The following is a 12,546-nucleotide window of genomic DNA, read 5'->3' as shown; positions in this document are numbered from 1 at the left end:
TCTCAGTTTTTGCATTAAACGGTTCGCAGTTTAGTTCCCGGTAAATCTGAAGGCTCGAGACATGGAATCAAAGGACCAGACTATTAAAATTCAAAATCTCAATCCCTGTTTTTTTAATGAGTTTTTCATATTCACGAGCCAAAACAAAAAAAAATGATTTCTTAACAAACACCGATTGCCACCTAACTAAAACCCTAATCTAATATTCTCTTGCAAACTACTCGAACGCAAATTTTCGATTTTTGCAATCTCAAAGCGTACACAAGTCTTCATTTCTTGCTTAGTTGCTTTGAATGCAACTATTTAGATTTCTGTTAATATTGTTTGAACTTTAATGTTTGAATTTTAATTTTTGATTGCTACAATTAGCGAAGTTTGAATTTAATAATGATTTCCACAACCCATTTGATTAAAAGTTTAAAACTCAAGGCTCATTTGATACAAACTCAAAAGTCGTGCCCCATTTGATAACATAACCGATTCTGTCACATAACCAATTTTAATAGTTTTGGAATTAAACCGGTTTACTATGGTCTGGTTCCGATATACTTTTTAGTCATTTGTCGGTTCCAATTCCAGTCTGGTTAACCATGATATTCATGGTCGGCCCGACACCTTTATAACATGAAAGAGAGTGGCTGGCTGCCATTTCCCAAATCTCTCTCTTTCTCTCTCTAGACTCCATTCCATGGTTTCCAAAAATATAGTCTTCTGGGGGACGAGATGAGATGAGATGATGACGAGAACATTATAGAATAACATTCTTCCCTTCTTCCCTCTGTTTCATCCTGCCATTGTTTTTTTTGTCGCTGCTCGGTATACATATATTATTCTCCTGCAATTCCCTCGATTTTTGAACGATCAAATTGATATAAATTTATATGTAATGTTATTGCATGCATGTGTTTAGTTTTTTTATGAAATGTGAACGATTATTATTTTCTTAATATGTTCCGGAAATTGGTTAATGGTGTTTTGCATGTGATGTTTCCGTTATTAATGGATTAATGTTTACTTTATACATGAAAAAAAAATAAAATTTGCAGCTACGTTGAATGTACGATAGATATATGCTTTATGCTCATGTTTTGAATATGTATTGAATTTATTTGGTGATTGTGTTTTTGCTGCTCAAACTTGCAGGCATTTGGAAGGGCGTTAAGATTCGGCACGGCTAACAAACATTGTTAATTTCAATCATGAGCGAGTCCGGACCTGAACGCCCTGGTAAGTATATACCCGCTTTTCGGATATTCTTCCATTTGTTCATTATTTGATTAATAGCATGATTTATTCGGTTTAAGCGTGGAAAATGGATGTATGAATTATGATTAAAGGTTTTATGTAGGTTCCGAAAAATTAGAGTTGGAGAACTCAGAGGAGGAAAAGAAGGCTAGGCGTAATTCTCTTAAACAGAAGGCGATCAATGCGTCAAACAAATTTAGGAACTCTTTCAGCAAGAAGAGCAGTAGTAGAGTGATGTCTGTTGTTGAGGATGAACATGATGCAGAGGATTTAAAGGCGGTTGAAGCTTTCCGACAAGCTTTGATCCCGGAAGACCTACTACCAGCTAAACATGATGATTACCACATGCTATTAAGGTTGATTAAACACAGTGATTACCCTTTGCAAATACTTTTAAAGGGAAAATTACTTAAATATTTCTCAACATTTTGTACCATATAGACATTGACTTTTGGTATTTATTAACTAGGCATATCTAAAACCAATGAATCAAAACTAGACCAAATAAGCACACAACTGGCTAAGAATGAAATTTAGCCAATGCGAAAATCTTTGAAAAGTAAAATGGGGTTATAAATTTAGCCAACGCTAAATCATGGCCCGCTAGCTAGAATCTAGCTAACACTTTACACATGTTATTGTATTACTGGTTAATTTTGTGGATCCATTGTACTTTCCAAAGTTTTTTTTGTCGGCTAAATTTTTGTCTTCTTATCCAACCGTGCTTGTGTGGTCTTGTCTGGTTGATTGGTTTTGGATATGTTTTTACAAAATGCATGGTGTAACCAGTGGCGTAGCCACTTGTTAGTAAGGGGTGTCCTCCGTCCCCTGTGAATTTTTTTTAGTGTTAATATACCGAAAATTCCCGACCGACCCCTGTAAAATTTTTGCACCGACCCCTGTGAAACTTTGAAGCCGTACCATGTATAATTTCGAGACGTCCCCATGATATTTTGAGACTAATCCTAACAAAAAATACAATGACAATTTTATAAATATAATTATATAAACGTTATATAAACAATTTTTCCTATTAGATTTTACTTTAATATTAACAAGTCCATTAGTCCAATATCAAATCCAATTTTTAAGCCCAAAACCCAATTCAAACCCTACTCAATTTTTAGCTCAAAACTCAATCTTATTCTAACTTCTAAAATTTATTTTTTTGACCGCCTTTGCTGCCTCACTTCGTCCTTTTCTCACCAGTCACCGACTCACCGGAATCGGAAATTCCGACCAATCTCACATCATCCTTGACACCTTATCTTCTCACACAATCTCACGTCCACTACTGCACTACAAATTGTTTCCAAGTTTTCAACAGGCAACAACCCTCACGTCCACTAAAATTGTTTCCAGCCTTTCAGGTATAACATAATACATTCAATTTATGTCTAATTTAGCTTGGCTTTTAGATTTTTAGGTTTATGATATTTAGACTATGTAAAAAAACAAGCATGAAAATCACCACTATTATGAGTATGATTGCTTCAATGCGGTTCTAAATTTGCAAATCCAAGAGTTTGGGGACCGTTTTAACGAGGTAACATCCGACTTACTTGTTTCTTTGAGTTGTTTGACTCCCTGTGATAATTTTTGGGCATTTTCTATTCCAAAAATATTACGATTAGTCGAGTTATACCCATGTGATTTTGATGAAAGTGATAAAAGAAGACTCTCGGTTGAACTCGCGACATACATCGATAATTTGAAAGGAGATAAACGATTTTAAAACTTGAATGATTTAGCAAGTCTTGTTCAATTAATGGTTTAAACAAAGAAACACCATTCCTTTGCATTGTTGTATCGTTTATTAAAGAAACATTGCAAGGTATGGGACTTGTCCCACATCGGTTGTATGGGCAACTTGTGTGGGGTTTATAAGCCAAATGGGTTCCCTCACCTATCAGACTAGTGTTTTGGGTTGAGTTCTTCTGTTTGGCTTGTAACATTGGTATCAGAGCCAACCTCGGAGTGGTGGCCCGCGGAGTGGTGGCTTGGAGTGATCCAGCCGTGACCAACGTGGCCGTGACCAACGAGGACTCGGAGTGGTGGCCCACGGAGTGGTGGCCTGGAGTGAGCCAACCGTGACCAACGTGGCCATGACCAACGAGGACGTTGGCCCTTAAGGAGGGTGCATTGTTACGGACTGAAACCATTGCAAGGTATGAGACTTGTCCCACATCGGTTGTATGGGCAACTGGTGTGGGGTTTATAAGCCAAATGAGTTCCCTCACCTATCAGACTAGTCTTTTGGGTTGAGTTCTTCTGTTTGGCTTGTAACATTTCTATTCCAAAAATATTACAATTAGTCGAGTTGTACCCATGTGATTTTGATGAAAGTGATAAAAGAAGACTCTCGGTTGAACTCGCGACATACATCGATAATTTGAAAGGAGATAAACGATTTTAAAACTTGAATGATTTAGCAAGTCTTGTTCAATTAATGATTTAAACAAAGAAACACCATTCCTTTGCATTGTTGTATCGTTTATTAAAGTTAGCTTTCGTATTACCCGTCGCAACCGCAACCGTTGAAAGATCCTTTTCGGCGATGAAGTATGTGAAGTCCGATTTGCGTAATCGAATGGGTGATGAAAATTTAAGCGACAGTTGTATTTGTTACATTGAGCAAGACTTGCTTGTCAATGTTAAAGTAGATGATGTAATGGTTAGATTTCAAAAAATGAAAACTCGTAGAGAACAACTTTAATATATTTGTTATCTAATATTTTGTTTGGTAATCCTTTTTTTATATATATGACCCGACTCGACCGATTCGACCCGACCCAATTCGACCAGACAGTTGTCTTAGTATCGACCATAAAAATTCCCGACCCCTGTGAAAAAATTTTCTGGATCCGCCACCGGGTGTAACTGCCTATTTTCATGATTTTTCCCATTTTTTTTAATTGCTTTCAATTCTAAATTACTAATGAACTATCACTATAGGTTTTTGAAGGCCAGGAATTATGATCTTGAGAAAGCCAAGTTAATGTGGACTAATATGATCAGTTGGAGGAAAGAGTATGGAACAGACACCATCATGGAGGTATTTTTTAGCATATCATTAAATGGATTTAACTAACTACATATTTATTATTTAAAATATATATTGTTTTTGTGTCTAGGATTTTGATTTTAAGGAAAAAGAAGATGTGCTTCAGTATTATCCTCAAGGGCACCATGGAGTTGATAAAGATGGAAGACCTGTTTATATTGAGAGACTTGGTTTGGTTGATGCCACCAAGCTCATGCAAGCCACGACTCTCGAACGTTACATCAAGTACCACGTGATGGAGTTCGAAAGAACGTTTATTGATAAGTTCCCTGCATGCTCGATTGCTGCTAAAACACACGTTGATCAAAGTACCACGATTCTTGATGTTCAGGGTGTGGTGAGTTAGTTAATCTTTACTCGTTATAGTACCCGCTTAAACCACATTTTTAACTTTTGGTCAAACTAATTACATGGTTTTGAATTAGGGATTAAAAAGCATGAACAAATCTGCTAGGGATCTTATCCAATCTCTCCAGAACATTGATGGTAACAACTATCCTGAGGTATTATATTCTGTCATTTCAGTTACTGTTAAAAATATTTTCTATGAAAAACGTAACGTAGTTATTTATTTGCACGCTATTTGTAGACTCTATGCCGCATGTACATCATCAATGCAGGATCCGGCTTTAGGCTTTTGTGGAACACTGTTAAAACCTTTCTTGACCCGAAAACTACATCTAAGATTAATGTAAGTTCACATCTTTTTAACATATATAGTTATTAGTTTTATTTATTAGTGTAATCTTATTGACTAGGTTTTGAGCAACAAATTCCAAAGCAAACTCCTGGAAATCATTGAAGCCAGGTACTTATACCAAATATGCCTCAAAAACTTTTTTTCTAATATTGTCTTCAATTTTATGTATATTCATAATTTTTTACTGTGGCAGTGAACTCCCGGAATTCTTGGGTGGTACCTGCACATGTGCCGATAAAGGCGGTTGTATGCGTTCTGATAGGGGCCCATGGCAAGATCCAGATATCATGAAGGTCTGACTTTCTCTCTAACGGGTCAAATAAATATGTTTCAAAGTGTTCATCCATATGTTGTCAAACTCTAAAACTTATTAAAACCAATTAGACGTAATTATTTAAGAAATTCAAAGAAAATAATATAGAGTGTTCTGAATGTCATATTTATCTGTTAGATGGTTCGTAACGGTGAACACAAATGTTCGTCAAGATCTGACATGGCGGATGAGAGAACCATTGCTGAGGATCAGTCTTCTAACAAGGTATTTTACCTAAGAAACATGATAATATAAACATGGTAGTATAAATCTGTTTTAGAAGTTTCCATCATTATTAAAGCGTTTCCAAGTAGATTGCTAACACGAGCAGTTCTTTCAAGGCGGATGCGGAATCTTCTGGAATGCAAAAGGAGAACATCAAGCAACCACAACTCGCTCCTGTTCACGAAGAAGTAAGTTATCTTACTTATTTGTGTGTCTATAAATCTTCCTAACCGACTAAAAATCAGACATTCAAAAACACAAGATTACATGTGCGCCTTCTGACCATTTTGTATTATAAAAAGGAAACGCGTGCTCCTGCAAGCAAAAGCACCCCAACCACAAACGAACCCAGATTCCACACGCAGGTGGTTGAAAGGCCCGCTGATACAAGTTATGGCAGACAAATGCAGCAGGTTCCCGGGCCACAAGGTACCACCATCATCCAAATGTATATAATATTTTTTACATTTTTCATATTTAACGCGTTAGTTATTTGTAAACTTTGTTTTTGTCGATACAGATTTTTACAGTGTCACAGATGCTTACAAGGCAGCAAACGATGGGCTAGGAAACAACATCTTTACGGGTATGATGACTTTTATGATGGGCATCATGACCATGGTGCGCATGACAAAAACCATGCCCCGAAAGATAGAAAACAACCACTACCATGGTCCCGTTTACGAAGAGCTGAGACAGAGGCCCGACCCGTACCAATTGCAGTCGCCTGGCATCTCTACAGCCGAGTATCTGTCAATGATGAAGCGGTTGGGGGATTTGGAAGAGAAAGTAATAATCCTCACCGACAAACCAATTGAAATGCCTCCCGAGAAAGAGGAAATGCTTAATAACGCTTTGAATCGCATCGAGTCTTTGGAGATTGAGCTTGCTGCTACCAAGAAGTCTCTTGGGGACACAATTAATCAACAAGAGTTTGCAGCTTACCTTGAAAAGAAGAAGAAAAAGAAAAGCATATTTGGTTTCTGAATTAGCAAGACAGACAATGTTGGTTGTTAGTTGTTTTAAGGTAATGTAGAAACAAGGAAAAGGTGAGACTGGTGGCAGCCAGCAATAGCAATGTTCATTTTTTAAGGCTACATGCTCTGCTCTCTTCAGCTGTAACATTTTTGCTTTGTCCATAAAAACCTTACATTGACTGATGGCACCCAGATTGTACAGTAAATTGCTTTTAAGGCTAACTGTTTCTCTCCCATTTATTTGATTTGTGCATCCAATAACAATACGACACGTGGAAAAAGGGTAGAAGTTGAGAGAAAAGAACACATCACTAAGAAATCATCAAATGTATAAGAGTTGATTAAAACCATATTCAAAACCAAACACAACTCATGAGTCATAAACCAAACAAACAAAGAAACAAATCTCAAGGATTGATGAAGTATAATCTCACACACAATTGTTAAATCATACAGCACAACACACACTATTAGAAAAAGAAACAAACAGAGCTGGCCTTCTGCCAATGCACTTCACCAGCAAAATCTCTTCTTCTGCAATTACATAAAACAAAAAAATATTAGTATTAAATATTTATATCTAACCACTTATTTATGAAACATATTAAAAAAAAAAAAAGATCCAACTTTACCCTCATCTTTTTTTCCTCTTGACTGTCTATGTAAGCAAGCAATTCTTCCTGCCTCATCAGAGCCTCATGAAGTGCCTGCACAAAAAACAGCCATGTCACACAAATATTTTGCCAACAAGGATGCCACATCAGAAAGGAGGTCGACATTATTTTACCTTTTTGGTAGCAATGAGTTCGGCTTCCAAGGCATCAACCCGACACACAGCAGCATTTAGCAATTCCTCTTTCTCATAAGGCATCTCAGATGGTTTTGCTTTAAGTGTATCAACTTTATTTTCAAGTTCGCCTAGTCTTTTCAAAACAGAAGAAACAACTTCTGTCTCCACAACGGGAGGTGGTGTGGGCACGGCGCCAGATTCTTCCCGGACATCCTCAGACAAGACATGCCCGTCATTAAGTTTTTTAGTCACGCGGGTCATTGTCGAACGGAAGAGCGTGACAAGGGTCATTAAGAAAGCCATAATGAGCACCATGATTCCTGCATTGAGTCTTTCTGGTGCCACCTCAGCTACAGATTCAAGAGGCATCCCTAGATCAAGAACTCAGTAATTTATTATCTTGTAGCAATAAGATTGTAAAAAGTAAATCTAGACACAAAACGAAAAAACTAACCTTTTGGAGCCGATGGCGGCTTTGGCATTGATGCCTGCTTCTTCAATACAGAATCAACAGCCTTGTCAACCATGGGAACATACTCATCATATCCAGAAAATTGACCAGCATAACTTGTAGCTCCAACCACCTTAGCCTACATAATACCAAAACGAAAAGAAAAAACATTACTATTGTCATTTGTCATAACTATAATATACCAAAAAGAAAGAAGAAAAATACATAATGGAGTAAATAGAAAACTCACTTCCTCACGAACAGGAGTCAACCTAAGATGGGAGTAATTCAATATTGCTTTTGGGGATGCAATGTCTTCAGCTTCTGATCCCGATTCAGCGGTTGATGTATCGCTGCTTCTTAGCTGCTCAACAGGAATAAAAGCAATCGTTCAAAAGTTTCTGGAGAAAATTAGTGTAGCTCCAAGCAAACAGCAACAGTTCAGAGTGTCTAACCATGAGTAACTGAGGCTTAGCATAAGCAACAATTTTGCCCTCACTGTTCAAAACTTTAACCACCTGTCTAGCACGCCTTGCTTCGCTATTAAGTGCCAGCTGAAACAAAAAGCAACCCAATTGAATAAAACCTTAATGATTTAACTGGTTAAGTTTATGAGATTTCAAAAAATAAAAACCTTCAAGATTTCAGGATTCTTCCATGGCCCTTTATCAGACAGAAGACAACCCCCTTGATCTGCACAGGTACATGTGCCACCCAGAAAGTCTGGTAATTCACTGCACAGTTTTTGCAGTAAACATATTCATTGAAAGGAATTCTTAAAAGAAATAGTTTTATATGGTAATTAGCCAACATAAAATATGAGCTACCTTGCATCGATGATCTCAAGCAGCTTATTCTGGTACTTGTTTCCAAGAACCTGTGAACAGAACAATAATAAACAAAAAGATATTTCCCAACAAACCTATACAGTAAAAATGCAATTCTTTTGAACATACATGGATCTTTGAAGTTGTTTTGGGGTCCAGAAATGACTTAACGGTATTCCAAAGCAATCGAAAACCAGGGCCCGCGTTAATGATAAACATTTGATTGAGCGTCTGCAGAGTTTTTAGTGGCACTAAGTTAGTTAATAGCTGTAATAATATATATTATATAAAGCATGATGTAACTGTTTGATTAAGAAATTAATCTTACTTCAGGGTAGTTGTCACCATCTATTTTCTGGAGCCGCATTACTAGCTCCCGAGCACTTTTAGTGAAGTTCTTTAATCCCTGAAAAATCAAAAACCAAAGATTAATGATAAATCCACACCGTACAATAACATTCATATTCCAATATATATTTGCATAACGGGAAACATACCACGCCTTGAACATCCAAAATTGTTGTGCTTGAGTCTATGTGTCTTTTTGCAGCGATTGAACAGGCGGGAAACTTATAAGCAAAGCTTTTTTCAAACTCACGTACATGATATTTTATGTAACGGTCCATGCTTGTAACTTGCATGAGTTTGTTAGGATCAACTTTCCCAAGTCTTTCAATATAGACCGGTCTTCCCATTTTGTCTACTCCATGATTACCATGCGGGTAATACTTCAAAACATCAACCAACTCTTTAAACTCAAAGTCCTGATAACATTAAGTCATTAATATCAAATTAGATAGTTGATGCAAAACATTGATGACAACACCAATTTATGCTAATAACCTCAATGATTGTGTCAGCACCAAATTCCTTTCTCCACTGGATCATATCAGCCCACATATGCTTTGCTTTCTCAATATCAAACTTTCTTGCTTTCAGAAACCTATAAACACATATATAATCAAATCTTAAGCTACTTATAAAACATTAAAGATTAAACAAAAAAGAAAGGAGATAATATACCTCAACATCATATGATAATCATCAAGTTTTTCTGGTAGCAATTCATCAAGAACCAGGGCTTGTCTGAAAGCATCAACAGCCCTTAATTCCTCTGCATCTCGAATATCCTCAATAGAAACCGAGCTGACTCGACCATCACTCTTTCTCCTGCTTCTCTTTTTCTTGAGAGAATGTTTGAACTTGGTAGACGCATTAAGTGCTTTCTTTTTAAAAGAACTTATTCTTGTTCTCCTTTCATCCTCCGAATTCTCAAAATCCGACCTTCGTTCTCTTCTGTCTGACTTTTCATCATTGCCTGAAGATCCCTCAAAGCCTATGAAATAGCAAACATGTAAGAATGTAACTCAGGGGTGTGCAATACGGTCAGACCCGCATTCTTAGGCCCCGGGACCCGACTCTATTGTAAATAACCGGGTCTGGCCGGTTTGGGTCTCGCGGGTCTTACCCGATTTATGTAAAGAGAAAATGTCCGGATCCGCGAGACCCGACCTGAACCCGTTTAATGGTATTCTTAGGACCTGGGAGCCCACCCTATCGTAAATAACCGGGTCTTACCCGGTGTATGCTCTCACCCCTAGAATTTATAACTTTGTACCTTAGATCGTATGTAAATAACTATCATAACATACAGTGTGAAAATTTTAATAAGAATTCTTTTAAGTTTCATCTGAATAAGAACAAAAAAAAGCAGCAAAAATTGAAACATCACAAATTCACAAGCTTCCAAAAATATTCACATTGACCAAATCTTGAATCTTGAAATTTCAATTCAAATTTCAAATAAAAAAGACCGACGCCAAGAAACCAAACCCTAACACTGATTAAAAAACCCCAAATTTACCAATTCGGATCAAATCACACGGTCCAACAAACCAACCAAACAAAAACCCCTAACTTTAAATGAAAGAAGCAAAGACTTACAAGGCCTGGCGAATCGATCTAGCGGTCCAGACATGGGGTCAAAATTAGGGCAAACCAGTCAACAATCGGATCCACCGTCTTCGGTTAACAATCAATTGAGAAAGAAGAGCTGCATTGCCATCAAAACCCCTAAAATTTAGCTGAATTAACCTAATCTCAAAAATATCTCAAAATATCAGAAACCCAGAAGTTAGGTTACCTAATTGGAACAACCCAGTAAGCAGATCTTGACGGCGGTTAGTAAAATCGAACGGTGAGGTTGTAACGGAGTTAGACGGCGTTAGCATTCATGGCGGATGGATTTGGTGTGAGAGAAAAGAAAAAGAAAAAGAAAAAGAGAGAGGGTTTTTGGGTGAGAATAAAGGGAGCTGGTGGGACGGGTGGTATTGTTGGGGATCCACGTGGCAGTAAAGAAAGAATGTGATGTTACGCGTGATGGGTGGCAACTGATTTCCGCCGGAGCGGTGATGATGATTCGGTCACCGACAGTGAAGCGGTTTGTTTTAGTTTCAGTACGCACGTGCTGTTTGTTACTTTACTCATGGACTTGTATTTTATGTATATTTTAAGCTGATATTTGTTTTATATGACTCACATGGGCTGATTCTGTCATGAAGTCGATGGCAGCGACAGAGAGGGTTCGTAATTAGGGTTTCTTCGCCAACATCGAACTATTGCTACAATACCACTGCTTTACTTTTGTTTTTCTACAGCGAGCCACACATTCCAACCCCAATCGTCCATTAGTATTCCAGATCACGACCCTTCATCGGTGGCCGACGCGGGTTACTTCAAACTTCCTTTCGCCCTCTTTGCACTGAAAAACAACGGCAAAGAAATCTCAAAATCGAGTGCAGAGTGTCTGTAGCTTAATTGCGATTTTCACTTGCCCTTTTTGTTTCCAGGTTTGGGTTTACTGTTGGGTTTTGAAGAAACAAAAATCCACAGTTCACAATAAGTATTCAACTCTATACTTAATTTCTTATTGTGATTGATTATTTTTATGCTTTTTTTCCATTAGGGATTGTATTATGCTTATGAGATAATTAGTTTGTTAGGTTTACGGGCCTGCCATTTTTACTGATTTCTAAGTAATTTCTGTTTTTGCGCCATATTCTTGATCAATTAGGAGAGAGATCGAGTATGATACTTATGCGATGATTAGTTCGTTAGGGTTGGTAATTCGCTTTATTTTGGCCTATGCTTTTATTGATTAGGGGATTACCATGGTTAGGCTTATGTGAATATTGAGTTTATGATTTTTTGTAGTTTCTAAGTTACCTCTGTCGTTTGAATTTCATTGAGGATCACCAAAAAGGAAATTTTTTTTTAAAACAAGCTATTATACCTATGCTCATTTACGGGCAGCAACGGACACTGCTTTTTCAAACCTCATTGGATCCTCAATGGGAGTGGGTAATGTGGCAAGCTTAGTTTTTTTATTACATCTATGATTGACATTCATTTCAATGGGATTTGATGTCAGTTTTAGTTTTTTTCGTTGCCTTTTTTAAATGCTTTTATTAGTCACTGTTATTTGGTAATTTTATAGAGTTATTGGAAATTTAAGATAGTCGTCGCCTTTCGGTATAGGTTAGCAGTTACCTTAGAGGAAACTATTTTAGCCGCAAGCAGAAATTTCTGCAGTAATGCTAGGTTATCTATAAGATTTGTTTGTAAGAATTCAAATTTTAACTAAGGTATATGTAAGTGATGATTGGATTTAAAATGTAAATTATGATCAGTAGTAATCCTTTAACGCTCGAGATTCTTATGCCCATTCATTTTTATTCATCATATTATGTTACAAAGTTAACACATTTGAATTATAGATTTGTTATTTCTATATTGGAATACAAAATATAACATATATAAAACAAGTGCTTTTTCTTTTGTTTTATGATGATGAAAATACAATAAAGTAAGGTAATATTTAATAACATTTTGATTTACAATTATATTATAACTTGATTTTCCTTTTGTGTATGAACCCTCACCAGAGCAGGCCCA

General features: G+C 36.9%; 2 protein-coding genes across 3 annotated transcripts; one reads left to right on the top strand and one right to left on the bottom strand.

Annotated features, from left to right (window-relative positions):
- Nucleotides 1-1,199: 1,199 nt before the first annotated feature.
- Nucleotides 1,200-6,534, top strand: LOC143595567 (phosphatidylinositol/phosphatidylcholine transfer protein SFH12-like). 2 transcript variants are annotated; one of them, XM_077074550.1, is made up of 12 exons: nucleotides 1,200-1,227; nucleotides 1,349-1,601; nucleotides 4,201-4,300; nucleotides 4,380-4,646; nucleotides 4,735-4,812; nucleotides 4,899-5,000; nucleotides 5,068-5,117; nucleotides 5,203-5,302; nucleotides 5,461-5,547; nucleotides 5,664-5,735; nucleotides 5,850-5,976; nucleotides 6,068-6,534. In XM_077074550.1, the coding sequence occupies exons 1-12, from the start codon at nucleotides 1,200-1,202 to the stop codon at nucleotides 6,532-6,534; spliced, it is 1,731 nt and encodes a 576-aa protein (XP_076930665.1). The 2 variants fall into 2 exon arrangements, with proteins under 2 accessions (XP_076930665.1, XP_076930666.1); XM_077074551.1 differs by lacking the exons at nucleotides 1,200-1,227; nucleotides 5,850-5,976 and having other exon boundaries at nucleotides 1,352-1,601; nucleotides 5,694-5,735; nucleotides 6,037-6,534.
- A 306-nt stretch (nucleotides 6,535-6,840) lies between these two features.
- LOC143595570 (phosphatidylinositol/phosphatidylcholine transfer protein SFH8-like) lies at nucleotides 6,841-10,840 on the bottom strand. The gene is made up of 15 exons (XM_077074556.1): nucleotides 10,736-10,840; nucleotides 10,537-10,645; nucleotides 9,616-9,928; nucleotides 9,436-9,535; nucleotides 9,090-9,356; nucleotides 8,921-8,998; nucleotides 8,722-8,823; nucleotides 8,593-8,642; nucleotides 8,400-8,499; nucleotides 8,221-8,319; nucleotides 8,016-8,129; nucleotides 7,769-7,904; nucleotides 7,312-7,685; nucleotides 7,157-7,231; nucleotides 6,841-7,058 (listed from the first exon to the last, which is right to left on the bottom strand). Exons 2-15 carry the CDS (start codon nucleotides 10,568-10,570, stop codon nucleotides 7,038-7,040), a joined length of 1,863 nt encoding a protein of 620 aa, XP_076930671.1. The 5' UTR covers nucleotides 10,571-10,645; nucleotides 10,736-10,840; the 3' UTR covers nucleotides 6,841-7,037.
- Between the last annotated feature and the right edge of the window lie 1,706 nt (nucleotides 10,841-12,546).

Source organism: Bidens hawaiensis, unplaced genomic scaffold (genome assembly GCF_021521415.1).
Source record: "Bidens hawaiensis isolate Kalapana, Puna unplaced genomic scaffold, B.hawaiensis_p1.1 tig00045335_1, whole genome shotgun sequence".
Lineage (NCBI taxonomy): Eukaryota > Viridiplantae > Streptophyta > Magnoliopsida > Asterales > Asteraceae > Bidens > Bidens hawaiensis.
Note: the sequence above shows the minus strand (reverse complement) of the source record. Positions and strands in the feature narration are given on the sequence as shown.